The 13,121-nt window shown below is 42.3% G+C and overlaps 1 protein-coding gene across 1 annotated transcript in view; it reads right to left on the reverse strand.

Annotated features, from left to right (window-relative positions):
• Positions 1–13,121, reverse strand: part of ABHD2 (abhydrolase domain containing 2, acylglycerol lipase) — a 42,778-nt gene that overhangs the window by 12,107 nt on the left and 17,550 nt on the right. Inside the window, exons 4-6 of the mRNA XM_069798452.1 lie at positions 8,199–8,374; positions 6,472–6,639; positions 3,429–3,612 (exon numbers count right to left, since the gene is read on the reverse strand). Coding sequence (XP_069654553.1) covers positions 3,429–3,612; positions 6,472–6,639; positions 8,199–8,374 — 528 coding nt within the window. The remainder of the gene's footprint in view (positions 1–3,428; positions 3,613–6,471; positions 6,640–8,198; positions 8,375–13,121) is intronic.

A 13,121-nucleotide genomic window follows, 5' to 3' on the forward strand; every position in this document is an offset into this window, starting at 1 on the left:
GCTGTTTTGATAAGAGCATTTAACAGCCATCAGTCAAGATCTGCAACACTGATAAGAGGATTTTAGTATCCCTTTGCATAAGTTGAATGTAATTTACCTAATGGGACTACCAAGGAAAGGACTAAAACTTGTTGCTGAACAAAGTGTTGTCTATTGTGTATATTAGCTTTGCAGAGGAAATAATGTGTGCAGATGTTTCCAATATCTACAGACACTAGTATTGTTTTAGCTTCATTGGCAGGAGCTGTAGGAATAAATACTAGTTGCAGCTGCAAGTGGCATCTGAGTTGAAGTCTCACCCATTTTCAAAGCAGAACAGCACTTCACAGCTTATCTGTTGTTAAAACAGAATTAAAGCCATCCAGACTTGTAAGCTCTGCCAGATACCAGCACTCCTTTGCTATGCAGGGTCATGGGCAGGTTATAGCTTTACTCTTAGCAGGGTTCACTGTTACTGAGGAAACACACTATCATTTACTGAGCAACCTAAGAATGCTGGGAGCAGTTTCAGCTACTGAAGTACTCCTACCATTTAAACATTAACATACCATGAGAACTATAGCAGATTTAGCATGACCTCCTAAGCCACAACCTGCAAGTCCCCTACCAGAGCAAAAGCAAGCTATGTTTTCTTGTAGTAAGCCATGCTGGAATATGGATTTATTTATTATTTTAAAAACAACTTTCATGTCTTTTTGTCTAGCCAGACTATACCTACTATGTTTATGCCAGGGAAGGGGAATGAAGGAAGACAGGAAGATGCACATTTCTTTCTTCACAAAAGATTTTCCAAGCAAACCTATTAAGTTACTACAAAATGTTATAAGTTAAAGCTACTGCATTTCCCTGCAGTTCCTCTGATGTACAGTAGTACTACTAATATGAAGAGCTGCAAGCACTGAAAAAAAGGCAGCTTCTGGTATTTTGAAGACTGCACAGGTTTCAAAGCTGAGGACTCTCCCCATGGCCTGTAGCTATGGCAAAGATGCATTCCACAAGATCAAGAAGCAGAATCAAGCCTGTGCAGGCAAAGATTAAGGAATGAGACATGTCCCCATTTAGCCTTGGGGAACAAATTCCCCAGACTGTGTTAATTCATTAAACTAAGAGTCTCATATTCTTCTGGCACATCCTAGTATTGCTGCTACTTTATTATGCCCATCTATGGGACTCATGCTTAATGCTCTGGAAAAGCTTTTTCATATTCCAGATACCTGCTTCACATTGCTCACCACCAATTTTTCCTTCACTTCCTAAAGTTATTTGGGGGATAAAGGCTGTACAAGCTAATAAAAAAAGAAAATGGAATTGTAAACTAACTGGTCACATCTACCTGGCTAATCCATTTTCATGTAGCCCAGAGGGATGAGGCCAATTATTTTACCAGACCAAACCCAGGAAGGCAAACACTTAACCATTCCACCTGGAGGTGCTTTGTACCTCTCCTCTCCCACTTCTATAACCAGGGGCACAAGGCCCTCCCTATCCTGTCTTTTGCTTAGTAGATATTTATTGATGTTGCTTTCCCCTAGCTCTTTGCTAATTAGCCTTTAAAGCAGAAGTAGCTATTAGGTAGGGAGACACAAGATCTGAAAAGCCTTCCTGCTGATTGCCCAGTAATGCACAGCAGATGTTTTGACTGGATATTTGCTAGTAGATGTTTACCCAGCAGGTGGAGACAAGAGCTCAATAATCCAAACAACTCACTGAAGACTTGCACTGAACTCAAGACAAGCAGCTGTTATTTTTCCACACAAATATCCAAGTGCAGTATTGTTAAACAGGTTGTCCTTGCCCTGCTATTCTACCAGCACATCACGACACACTACTACAGAAATCTGCTTAGGGAACAGCATTACTCACATAATTTTGGAGACCAGAAATACAATATTGTGCAATTGCAGAAGATGAACCAAGTGGACTGCAGCCAGATGTGATCCTTGCAAACCCCATCTGATGGCTGCAATTGAAGAGCTGGCTTCAAAAGGATGCTCTGTGCTCCATGCCAGAACCCCAAGACAACTAAGAACATTTTACTTGAAACAAAACAGAAAAACTGTTCCTGAAAGCTAATGTTCAGATTTTAAGGGTGTAAACTCATGAGGACCTAGCAGTAGCTTATATACTCCTTTAGCAGCAGTCACATCTGATCTCAAAAGGGATTAGGTATGCTGGAATATTACTGAAGTGCATATCAAGTTTTTACATCTTAATGCTTCCAGAAAAGCTTCTTACTTTCACCTGTAAGAGCTTAACTCATAAGAGGTGTCTTCAGACTGTATCAAACTGGTCCCTGCACAAGCAGAGCATCAGCAGCACCAAGAGTTCCAGCTACCTTGACCAGGCTGCAAGACTAAATTCCATAGCAAGCCCCTCACAGGGCTGCCATAGTTTCACCATTTTTATCTGCCCAAAGGATTTTGACCCAAATACCCCAGTTTCAGCAACCCCTTTTGCCTTTCAAATAGTCTCAGGGCTCAAAAGTGCAGTTAAGTTACTGTAAAGTCAGCTACACCTTAGTAGTTGTTCATATGTACACACAGTAAAAACTGAAAGTAGTAGCTTAGCCAGTTACACAGTTTTAATCTTTATTAACTGTGCATACATGGAAAGTTACTGCACACTAGTTGAGACACCAGTTTTCAAGCAGCAGTGCTGTACCCAGATCCTTCATCACTAAATGCAAGTGTTAGCACTAGGTGGAGCTGATACAGCTCTTGAAGTGCTACAGCCTTGGCTTCCAGGCAGGGAACCACATTTTAAGGCAGACTTTAGGGCTTTAAGCCTTCTCCTCCCCACCTTCCAAATGGTATAACATAGTTGCAAGTGTCTCTCCCTCTACTCATTAGCCCAAAGCACTGCTTCAGTGACACACACTGAGAGGCAAGCATGGACTGACAGTGCGAGCTGTGCGTCTCTTCGCAGTCTCCACAAGTTAACAGCTGCCAAACTGCACACTGAAGCCAGACAAGCTATTATGAACCAAGGGATACTTCTCAGAGTGATGAGAAAGTGTAAACTATTGCTTGCAAACCTGGCATCATCTCAGCCGTTTGTCACACTGCCCAGCCTGCCTGGTTAATTATACCACGACTGCACAGGGAATGCCTCCTCTCAGGACACTGTAGAGTCCTAATGAGACAGAATTAGGCCAGCTCACATGCACAGACAAGAAGCTGCCAGCATGTACCTGGCCAGGTACAGAAAACTTATTTGCATTGTTGACAGAAAGCTTATTTGTGCTGCCAAACCAACAAAGCTTTGCCTGCTCCTTCAGGAGGGTGGCATCCCACATGCTGCAGTCAGACCAGTTCAATGCAAGAGAAGCAACACACTCTTCCCCTTGCCCTCTCACATGCACCCTGCCAAAGATCTGCCTGCTCCTGCACCCCCAGAAGAGACCAGCATGGAGAAGTCTCTAGACCTACCTCAGTGCACTGTACCCCTGGCACACACTGACACAGCAGAGGACTCGCTCCTGGTTGGCCTGGCTCTCTCCCAGGTATTTGCACACAATGTTTCCACCCAGGCTGAAGCCCACAACAACCAGCTGGGTCTGAGGGTAGGTCTTCTTGATGTAATTAACCATGGCACCAAATTCCCAGGTGCAACCTAAAAGGTAAAGACAAAGTCAAGAATCATCTTTTAACAGACCTAGATTCCCACTTCAAGCTTTAAGTTCAGCTTCTTACCCCTTTCTGACTTTTTAACAACCTTAAGGTTAAGAGCTCCAATTCACACATGTGTTCGTGTATCTGTTTTATGAGTCCTGTGGACCTTAGCTCATGCTTAGTTCTAACAGACTGCCAAAGCAAGATGAAATTAACTTGCTTAAAAAGTCACAGCAACAGCTAATCTGACAATCAAAACTCTTCCTTTCTAAAGCAGCTTAAAAAGCAGAGTCCAGCAACTCTGGGCTTGACATTACTACCTAAGAACAGCACACATCATTACCTTCCTGAGGCAGTTTGCCATTTCTGAACTGAAGTGGGTGTCTGGAAAGCAGCTTGCTCCTTTGCTTTTAGCAAGACTGCCGTGGATCCTTAAACCCATGCTGATGCAGGGAGGGGATGGAAATGCAGAGCTGGCTTGTCAGGACAGAGCTCTCAGTGGACTGCCGCACAGACTAAGCAGGTGCTCTCTGGAATCAGAGGGAAGGGTTTAAGCAGAGGCAGCGAGCCCTTTTTAACCACGGAAGAGGTAAAGATACTGCAGCTTCCTAGAAGACATATGGGTATCCCCTCTTCAAGAGAGGAGATAAATGCCTCTATACAGATCTGTTCTGCTCTCAGCTAACACCTATTTGCATCCCCCAGGCTACAGGCACCAAGGGGTCCAGTTTCTGGCAGTACTGGGGTCCTCAGATTGTTTGACAGTCTTGAAGGCCTCCATACATGCAACACCTGAATACCTACAGCTATTTCTCCTGCCTTTGAGTTTGGGAAAAGGAAACGTGAAGAGAAGCAGCTGCAAAACTGATGGCATTAGTACACTGGTATCAACTGCCTATGCACTTTAACCTTCCCATCAGATTTAAGACTGCAAACAAACAACACAAGAGGCATCACATGAGCAACAGAAATAAAACTCCAGCTGCTTATTCCTGCCTAGAGTCAAACTCAGCTCTATCCTGGGGAAATTGTCCAGGGAAATAAATCCTAAGAGTTGGGATTCTACCCTGTGCCAACCAAACACTGCTCCAGTGTGACCTCACCCCAACTGTAGCATCCTTGCTAGACATCAGACTCGGGTTTTAGCTAGCTCTGGAGCAGACTGAGCACCAGGGTTTGTGCTTACTTCAGTGAAACAGCAAGCTTTAGGCTGAGCATTTCAGGAGGGCTTGGGCACTTCCTTGTGAACATTCTTAATGAGCAATTTTAGCCAAGATGACAAATGCTGCGCTGCTCTAGTTCCTCTGTAAGAAGACAGCAGTCAATACTTCAGTATTTGACCTTCATGATTTGAAGACAGCTGGTAACTATTTCAGAAATCCAAAACTAGATTAGCAACTGGTCCAACTTGATGTAAAGCTGGAGGATTCAGTGAATCACAAATTTAGGCTACTTGCTCCTCAACAAATATGTCAGGAATCCAGCAAAAGCCGGAAGGACACTGGGATATTTGGGTTGGAGTCAGAGTAAAGTCTGCTCATGGCCCTCTGCTTAATGAGCAACTCTGCCAAGTGACTTACTGTCTTACTCAACAGAAGTACTAGGCATTCCTTGCCCTTTCCAAGGCTACAGAAGACTCGGAAAGGTATGTCTCAGGAGATGCACTACAGAATAACCCCTAAGGTCTAAAGTAAAGTTCCATGGAAGAAAGCTCTCAACTTTTATCAAAAAAGCAAATGCATTAAGGAGGTCAAGCTTAGCTCCCAAGACATGGTAGGCTTGAAGCCATTAACAGCCCAGGGCCCCAGTACAAATTGAGGTACTTGGTATTTCTGAAATGTTTTCCACCAAGGAATAGATTTAATAACTATAAAACAAGCAACCAAGCATTACAGCCTATTTGCCTGCCAGGCTCAGAATCTCAAAGCACAGTATTTCTGTTTCAGCAATTCAACTGTTCAAGATAAACATTCAAACTGTTAATCCAAACTCTTAGCAATAAGTATCTTAGTTATCTTTAAAAAAAAGAAAAAGAAACCTAACACTGGCCTGCTAAACCCACTACTGCAAACATCTATAGGTACATTATGTCAGGAGTCAGTTAAGAGGGACATGGGGGCTCAAGAGCTCAGGAACAAGCAGATCAGGTCACAGGCAAGAAGGCCACATTCTACAAAGACCATGTTACTCACTAGCAGGGCAATTAAGAATTGTTGGAGTTACCCTTTACACAGTTCCAAATCCTTTATTCCTTTTAATTTCTAGGTTAAGAAAGATTTCCTTATATTCAAGGTGAAAGCCCAAAAGCATGGCAGTTAAGCACTACCACTTCCATAGCTTTACTGTCATACTGTAGAATTGTTGCTTTTCTTGACATTTGTGTTACATCCAGGGACCAATCCTCATGTGGCCCTCCTAGGATAGAAATGTACCTTCTGGATAGGCTAGCACAAACTCCTCTCATATTACATTTAACAGAGCCTCAGAAGTAGTGTTTATCCTTAAGAGCCAGGTTGCTTCACATTCCACTAAACTAACATTTCTAACAGCATCTCTAAAATCATTTGAGCAGGCTCTTAGTAACCACAAGAGGTTTTTTTCCAAAAGTTTTCTTTCCAAAAAAACTGCCTCCTTGATTAGGATACATGTCTAAAAGCTGGGAGAAGAAACAAGGAAAAGTGAACCCCAGTATTAGCCTCCCCTCTTCCTCACATGTAAGTTCAGTTTAGTTCCTAAGAAACAGTACAAAATTATTATCCTCATTCAGATACAGCAGTTGTGTTACACCAAAGGAGACTGATCAAGCCCTAGAAGTTCCACAAGCTTGAAAATAAGTCCCCAGCTGCCATAAAGTACCTACCGTATGTGAACATTCGTGGAGAAGTGAGCTCAATATTTGGTAAGGCTCCCAAGTGATTCAGGACAGCACATCTGTACCCATTTTTTTGCGCATAGTCAACAAAAGTGCGGATATACTGCTTTTCACTGTGGTTAGCAATCCCAGGGCAGATTACCATCGTGACATCCTCTGTGCACAGAAAGAGAGGGAAGTTAAGTAAATGTCACTTCATGCAAATTAAGAGACTCAGAAGATTTCCATTTCAGATCTGTGGGAAACCATTACCAGAAACAAGCTAAAAATCCTACTAGTCTGCCAAAAATCCAGTATGGGACAGGAGACTAGTGACTCTAGTGCTAGAGATGTGAAAAAGTAATTCATGTTGAGATGAACAGTTTTCTGACTTCAGGGAAAGCTGCCCAAACAGCTCTACAGGCACTGCCTAGAGACCAAGAATAAATTCTTCCCTTTAAAGATGTTTTTGAGATTATAAGTTCTGCCTTCTGACAGCCTGTTGTGACTGCTAAGTGTGTGGAAGCTCTGGAGGCCACTGCTCGTTCATGCACCAAGTAGACTGGCTACGCTACTTTTCCTTCATTTCCCTTCCAGAGTTGGGTGTAACACAGATCTTCAAAATGAAGCTTTGCCATGTACAGACATTCTGATAGGCTGACATTAGCCATCATCTGCTTTGTGGCTAATCTAATGGTATTTGATCTGCTGACACTGTTCACTAGTTTAACAAGGCATCATTTCATCAACTAAGAAAGTAATTGTTGTAATTCAAGTAAGCACAGTAAATTACATTCAGGATTAGCATACGCACTTCAAATTAGCTATCAGACTCTGATGTGCAAAGCTCCAACATTAGCAGCTCTAGCTGCTGAATTTTTGCCTCATTAGGAAAGCACTGCTCAGATTCTCTTCAGTGATAAAGATAACAGTAACTGTTCTAGCGCAGCTTTATACCATGAGGATCTCAACACTGACAGTTAAGAAAAGAACTCTGCTTTTTCTGAAGGCCAAATGAGTCATGGGCTTACAATGAAACCAGCTACTACGGGGTAAATTGTACTTCTGAAGTCAAGCCACAGTAACTCAGTTTTAAGTGTTGCTGTTACTACTAGTAACAGTGAGTTTGAAAGCTGACATTTACTCTAAATATACATAATGTTGTAAGAAATCACCATGATTTTCTACTTTTTCATGGAGTTCTCTTCATGGCTGGACTCCTTCAAACCCTGTGCACACAGGGTTTATTCCCGTGCAGATCTTGAAACACCTGTTAGTAAAGACTACCAAGAATTTGTTCCTATGGGGGAGATAAAGTCTAGTTTCTTCTCCATACACACCAGGCTATGAAAAACATTGCACAGCTAGCCTCTGTTCTATGATCCCACCACCTTAACAGGCAAAGGGCACTCCAAACAAGGCTTACCACTAGATTCTCTTTGCCAGCCTCTCACTTGAGGAACAGGTTATGGAACTTTTCTTCTGTTCCTTAACTCCCCACTCCTTGCCACAGTTAATTAGTCCAGTAGGGTCTCTCCTGCTGTCTGAGATACAGGTATACAGCAAGATGGCCTCACAGCCTCCACACATTGGTTAGTATTGCTTAGCAGCCCCCTTCCATCACCAGAATTAACATCTATCCTTTCTGATAAAGGAAGTAGCAATATCCTCATCCGTCTCCCAGAGCACAGAATCAAGGTTAGCAGCTAGATGCAGCCAGCAGCTGTTTGACTGACCTCCAATGCAGTGCTCAGACTGTGGCTCAAAGAGATCAAAGGTAGCTGTTGCTCCATCTGGCATTGTGAGGTACTTGCGAAGTCCGTACGGATGTGGTGATCTCACTCTTCCCATTTTTCCGTAAAGGGCAGTCTGGATATGTCCACTCTTTCCCCAGATCAGGGGTGGAACATACCTGAAAGAGGCAGTAATTTAATTGCTTATCCCTGCTGCGTTAACAAGCCTTTGAGAACAGATAAGCACTCCCATAACAAATCTCCCCCTCGATAACAAATATAGAAACTAATATGAAATTGTTTTTGCTATGAGTGAACTGGCAACACTGATCTTTGCAGCCTTACACAAAAGGAGAGACTGATATGCTCTCAACTCTGACAAATCAGCACTGATAGCAGAAGCCAAAAACCAGACATTCCTCTATATTGAGGTGTTACATGCACAAATGCTTCTCACCAAATAGAGGCCTTGTGCCCCAGTGAAATTGGGACAGCATGTTGCTAGTGAGCCAAACCTCCAGAACCTGTAAAGTGTTATAAATATGTTTTAATTGAAAACACTGAAGCTGGCTGAGCCACATGAACTTGTGTAAGCACTTGACTGTACAAGCCAGTGGCAGAAATGACAGGATTCATAGGAAGTTCTAGAAGACCAAGAAGCCCCAAGACTTGCTGCTGGTTTCGACAATTTTACACAGAACTGCTTTTCTCAGTTAAGTGAAGAATATGGTACAGGGCTATTTTGCCTCTCAAGCAGAGTTAGGTAAAGCTGGGACAGTTTTAAAAGGACCTGTCAGAATTGGCCAAACTCCACTGAACAGTAAATCCCTTTCAACGTAAGACGGAGACCTACCAGTTATCTTTGTTTATCAAGGGCATATTAAAGCTAAGTGACAAAGCAGATTGTCCTCCTTCTCCTGGCTTACCGGCCCTCAAAAAAGACATGGGGGAAACATGGCTATTAACTGGAAGGCATTAAAGGCTTAGTTATCAGGTTTTTTTAGTACAGGCAGAGCTGCAAGTGGTTTAACAGGAAACATACCATTGCCCACATGGTGGTAGTAGGGCAGTCACCTGGCCACTCCACAAAGGAGAGACTGAACTGATGCCTTGAAAAAGTTACATCAGCTCTCAACAGGAAAGCATGAATGATTTATTGTTTAGGAGAACAGCAGTCCCAGGGGACATGCTTCCAATTAAGGAGCTGTGGTCTCTGCTACACAGAGCAGGATAACAGAAGAAGCTTAAGAGCTGCTGACACCACCTTGAGTCCTGAGAGATTAGCAACTCCCTCCCTGTTGTATTTTTTAGGGCTTTCTGCCATTATTCCCTTTGACTTCTTGAGACCACATGAAGCAGTGATCATGTTCTTCCCTGTTCACAGAAAACTAGGCAGCTCAGAACTCAGATTTCCTGCTTAAGCCCATAACCCACTAAAATGTGACAGAAACCTTACCTTTGTGCTCTGACGCTACCTACTCACACAGCTGGACCTTCTTCCCCATGCCAGCTCTTATGTGTCATATCCACAACAAGCTGTTCCCAGTACACACTTCTCAAAAAAAGACTTCCTATAAAAATAAGAACTACCTAGCCTTGTTTAGCAAGACAAGAACAGCAGTATGCTCTTTCTCCCTGTTCTCTTCTCTCATCTATGAGGTAGACTTTTTCCAGTCAAAGCAACACAGCAGTTCATTGTACAGTTTTACTCAGTTTTTGCAAGTACACTTGCCAAAGAGACCCAAAATAGATTCCCACAGAAGTAGATACCACTTCAATAAAGGCTGCAAAAGCTGCCAACTGATGCTTGTAACCTTGTAAATTAGCACTCAGTGCATCTTGGATTTGATCACTCCACTATAAAGCTTTTCAAAGAATCTATGTGAGGTTCATAGCACTAGCTATCTTTTATCAGCCCAGCATCCCTGCACTGGGACATATGCACTACAGGACTACAGGTGGGTCTTGCCAGGTGCAACATGCAGCATGCCAGCCATGCAGACATTCCCAGCAATGATGGGGACTGTACAAGCTCATCCTCTGCAATTGCTAGTAGAGGTGGGAAGTAGTCAGTGGATACATTCTCACAATTCAAATTAGACATCCATTGGGATAGTGCACTCAATGTAAACAAGGCTGCACAAGAACTATAGATGGTTCTGCTCAAGTCACATACAGCTCACTGCAGAGGCTTTTAAACAGCAACCATTATGCCAGATGGAAGAGACACTGCTCTTTCAGCATAAGAAAAAGCAACTAACTTCACCCCAGTCATTTACTTTATGAGCAGTTCAGGTCAGTAGTCATACCCCACACTAGACAGTGCTTGACTGGCTTTTTGTCTTTTCACAGAAGTCCTCTGCAGATGGGTTTTGCTAGCAGCTTTTGAGCTGTCAAACAAACTATAGTAAGAATTTGCAGCTCTTTTAGAGGAGATTTAGACATCAACATTTTTGCATGGTTTCTAATCTTAGGTTAAATGCATGCATTCCAAAGTTTTGGTGATTCTGCTTCTATATAGCACTTTTCAAATAAAAGATTATCCCAGGTAAAAACCAAAGTTTTACCCCATAGGGCTAACAGGAAAGCAACTTCTCCAGCTACAGCAGCTAAGTTATACAGCTGTGACTGATTACTGCTACCACCCCGATTAAAAAAAAATAATCAAGGATCTCTGCAAGCACCAATCCTTTCCTCACATTTACCTACAGTTCAGTTTCCAGCTATAAGTTACAGTCATCCAGTGGAACAGATGCAGCAGCACATACCACAGGATGTTGTTAGAGAGAAAATTAGAAGAGTCTTCAAAGCATCATCACTACTGCCAGAGTTTAAATGAAGACAAATGGCTTGGAGTGCACTGCTTCCCATAGCCTGCCTCATCAGGTCACAACTGGTTTCTTCAGGGAAAAAACACCCCAAACCTGCCTTCGAATAACCTGACTGGCAGTTACCTGAAGTACTGATCTTCAGTAAGTCAAATCTTTACACCGCTTTTACACAGGCAAACAGCACATACAGTTTCATTGATATGTTCTTCACCAAGACAGGAATCCCTATGACTCCATCCATAATGATGAACAAATGATACCTATGGGTTCCACATTTCCCTCAACACCAAAACTGTGTGAAGCCCTACGGACAAGGGTGCATTCACTGCTTGCTCCCTTCAGAATGCACAAGCTAGTGTTTCTGAGCATCCTATGGACCAAGCAAGTAAAAAGCTCAGCTTATCTTTTGTTAACTCTGATCAGTTGTTTAGGCATCATACTGCCTGCAGCAAAGATGTGCTAGTGTTAGTCACTCTGCATGTAACTACACTCTTTTAGATAAATATCCAAAGGTCAAGTTCCAGGATGAGTAATGTGCATAGGACAGTACCCTAATGCAGAGATTTGTTACTCCTGCTTAGTCATACTTAGGCACATTAAGTATATTTCTGCAGTTTACACTTAAAAATAAAGCAGTTAAAGCTCTGAAATACAGGCAAGTCTTAGAGCAGCAGCTTATCATCTCGCATATCTTTTCTTTTACTACTGCCCTTCAGCCTTTAAGCAATAGGCCTGTGATGAGATGGATATCCTAAAATCCCTTAGGTGTCCAGGCTCCACAAGACTTCAACAAGGAGGGGGGAAAGAAGTTGCCCAGATTGTATAGATCTTGCATAATCAGTGAAAAACTAAGACAGATTAAAATTTACCTTAGCAGATTGATGCAAAAGCAAGCAGCTATTAAAAATATTAAGACTTTCATTTACCAAGACAAGCTGCCAATCTAGCCTACTACAAAACCCTATAAAGCCTTGACAGTAACAAAGCGATGCCTCTATATCATTGCATTCCAGTAAAAGCTGTCCTGAGCCGAGGGCCAAGTTTGACTTTGCAAAGCATCCTTATAATCTATAGCAGGATCAGGCATATGATCCATCTGTCAGACTATTTCTATTGACCCTCCATTTTGGCAATGGACAAATCTGTTTTTGAAAGTATTCCTGTAAGTGACTTCTATCTACATCTTTCAGTGAAACAGTCTACAAGAACTTTCAAGACCAAGTACCAAGCATAACAGTGCAAAACTGTATAGGATTGAAGGACAAGACATCTTTTTATCCAGGGTTTGTGTGGATTTTCAGCTTGGTTTTGCTAAAACCATTCAAAGAGGAGAGCATAAAAAGAACTCTTCAGTCATAAAGATGCATACCAACACATTGGTGAGGGAAAAAAGCTTGCCAGGAATTGTGCAAGAGTCTTCACCCTCTGAAAGCACAGATCAGGTAAGCTTAAATAAAATTTAGCTTATTATGTGAAAAACAGTTCCAGAGACATTTTCATACTTAACCCAGCTGAAAAAACCTAACTATCCACTGATGATAGCAATAGCTAGCACAGATTGTTTTGAAGTGAAGCCAACATTCCTCATGGCAAACAGCTGAAAAGAGATGCTCCTCTGAAACAATCATCCTGTAGACAGAAGAACATGTACTCAGGGTATTTTTCTTATGGCTCACCTTAATAAAACAAGCTCAGCAGGGTGTGACACATGGAAACACAAGCTAGATATCATGCAGACTGAACAACTCAGTAGTACTCAGTTTAAAGACCATTCAAGCATTGCCCTTTAGATTTTATGCTAAAATTATCACTACTGCTAAATTTAACCATGTCTTCCAAACAAGGGCCCCTCACTCATAAAAGCAGGTGGTTTCCCTCCAGCATTGATATTAAGTAGAAACAGGGAAAGTGTTAAATGACATGACAGACTTCAGCTTCTCTATAACACTTGCTATAAACCAAAGCAGTTTTGAAAAGCAGTGTACTGTAGAGGTTATCCCAGCACAGCAAATTTCACTGTATGGAGATGATTCACTATCTATTCCTCAGTGTGCCCTGTTCCAGTGAAGCTGCTCACAGGTATACAACAGCCCAG

The sequence above is a fragment of the Haliaeetus albicilla genome, chromosome 12, assembly GCF_947461875.1.
Source record: "Haliaeetus albicilla chromosome 12, bHalAlb1.1, whole genome shotgun sequence".
In the NCBI taxonomy this organism is placed as follows: Eukaryota; Metazoa; Chordata; class Aves; order Accipitriformes; family Accipitridae; genus Haliaeetus; species Haliaeetus albicilla.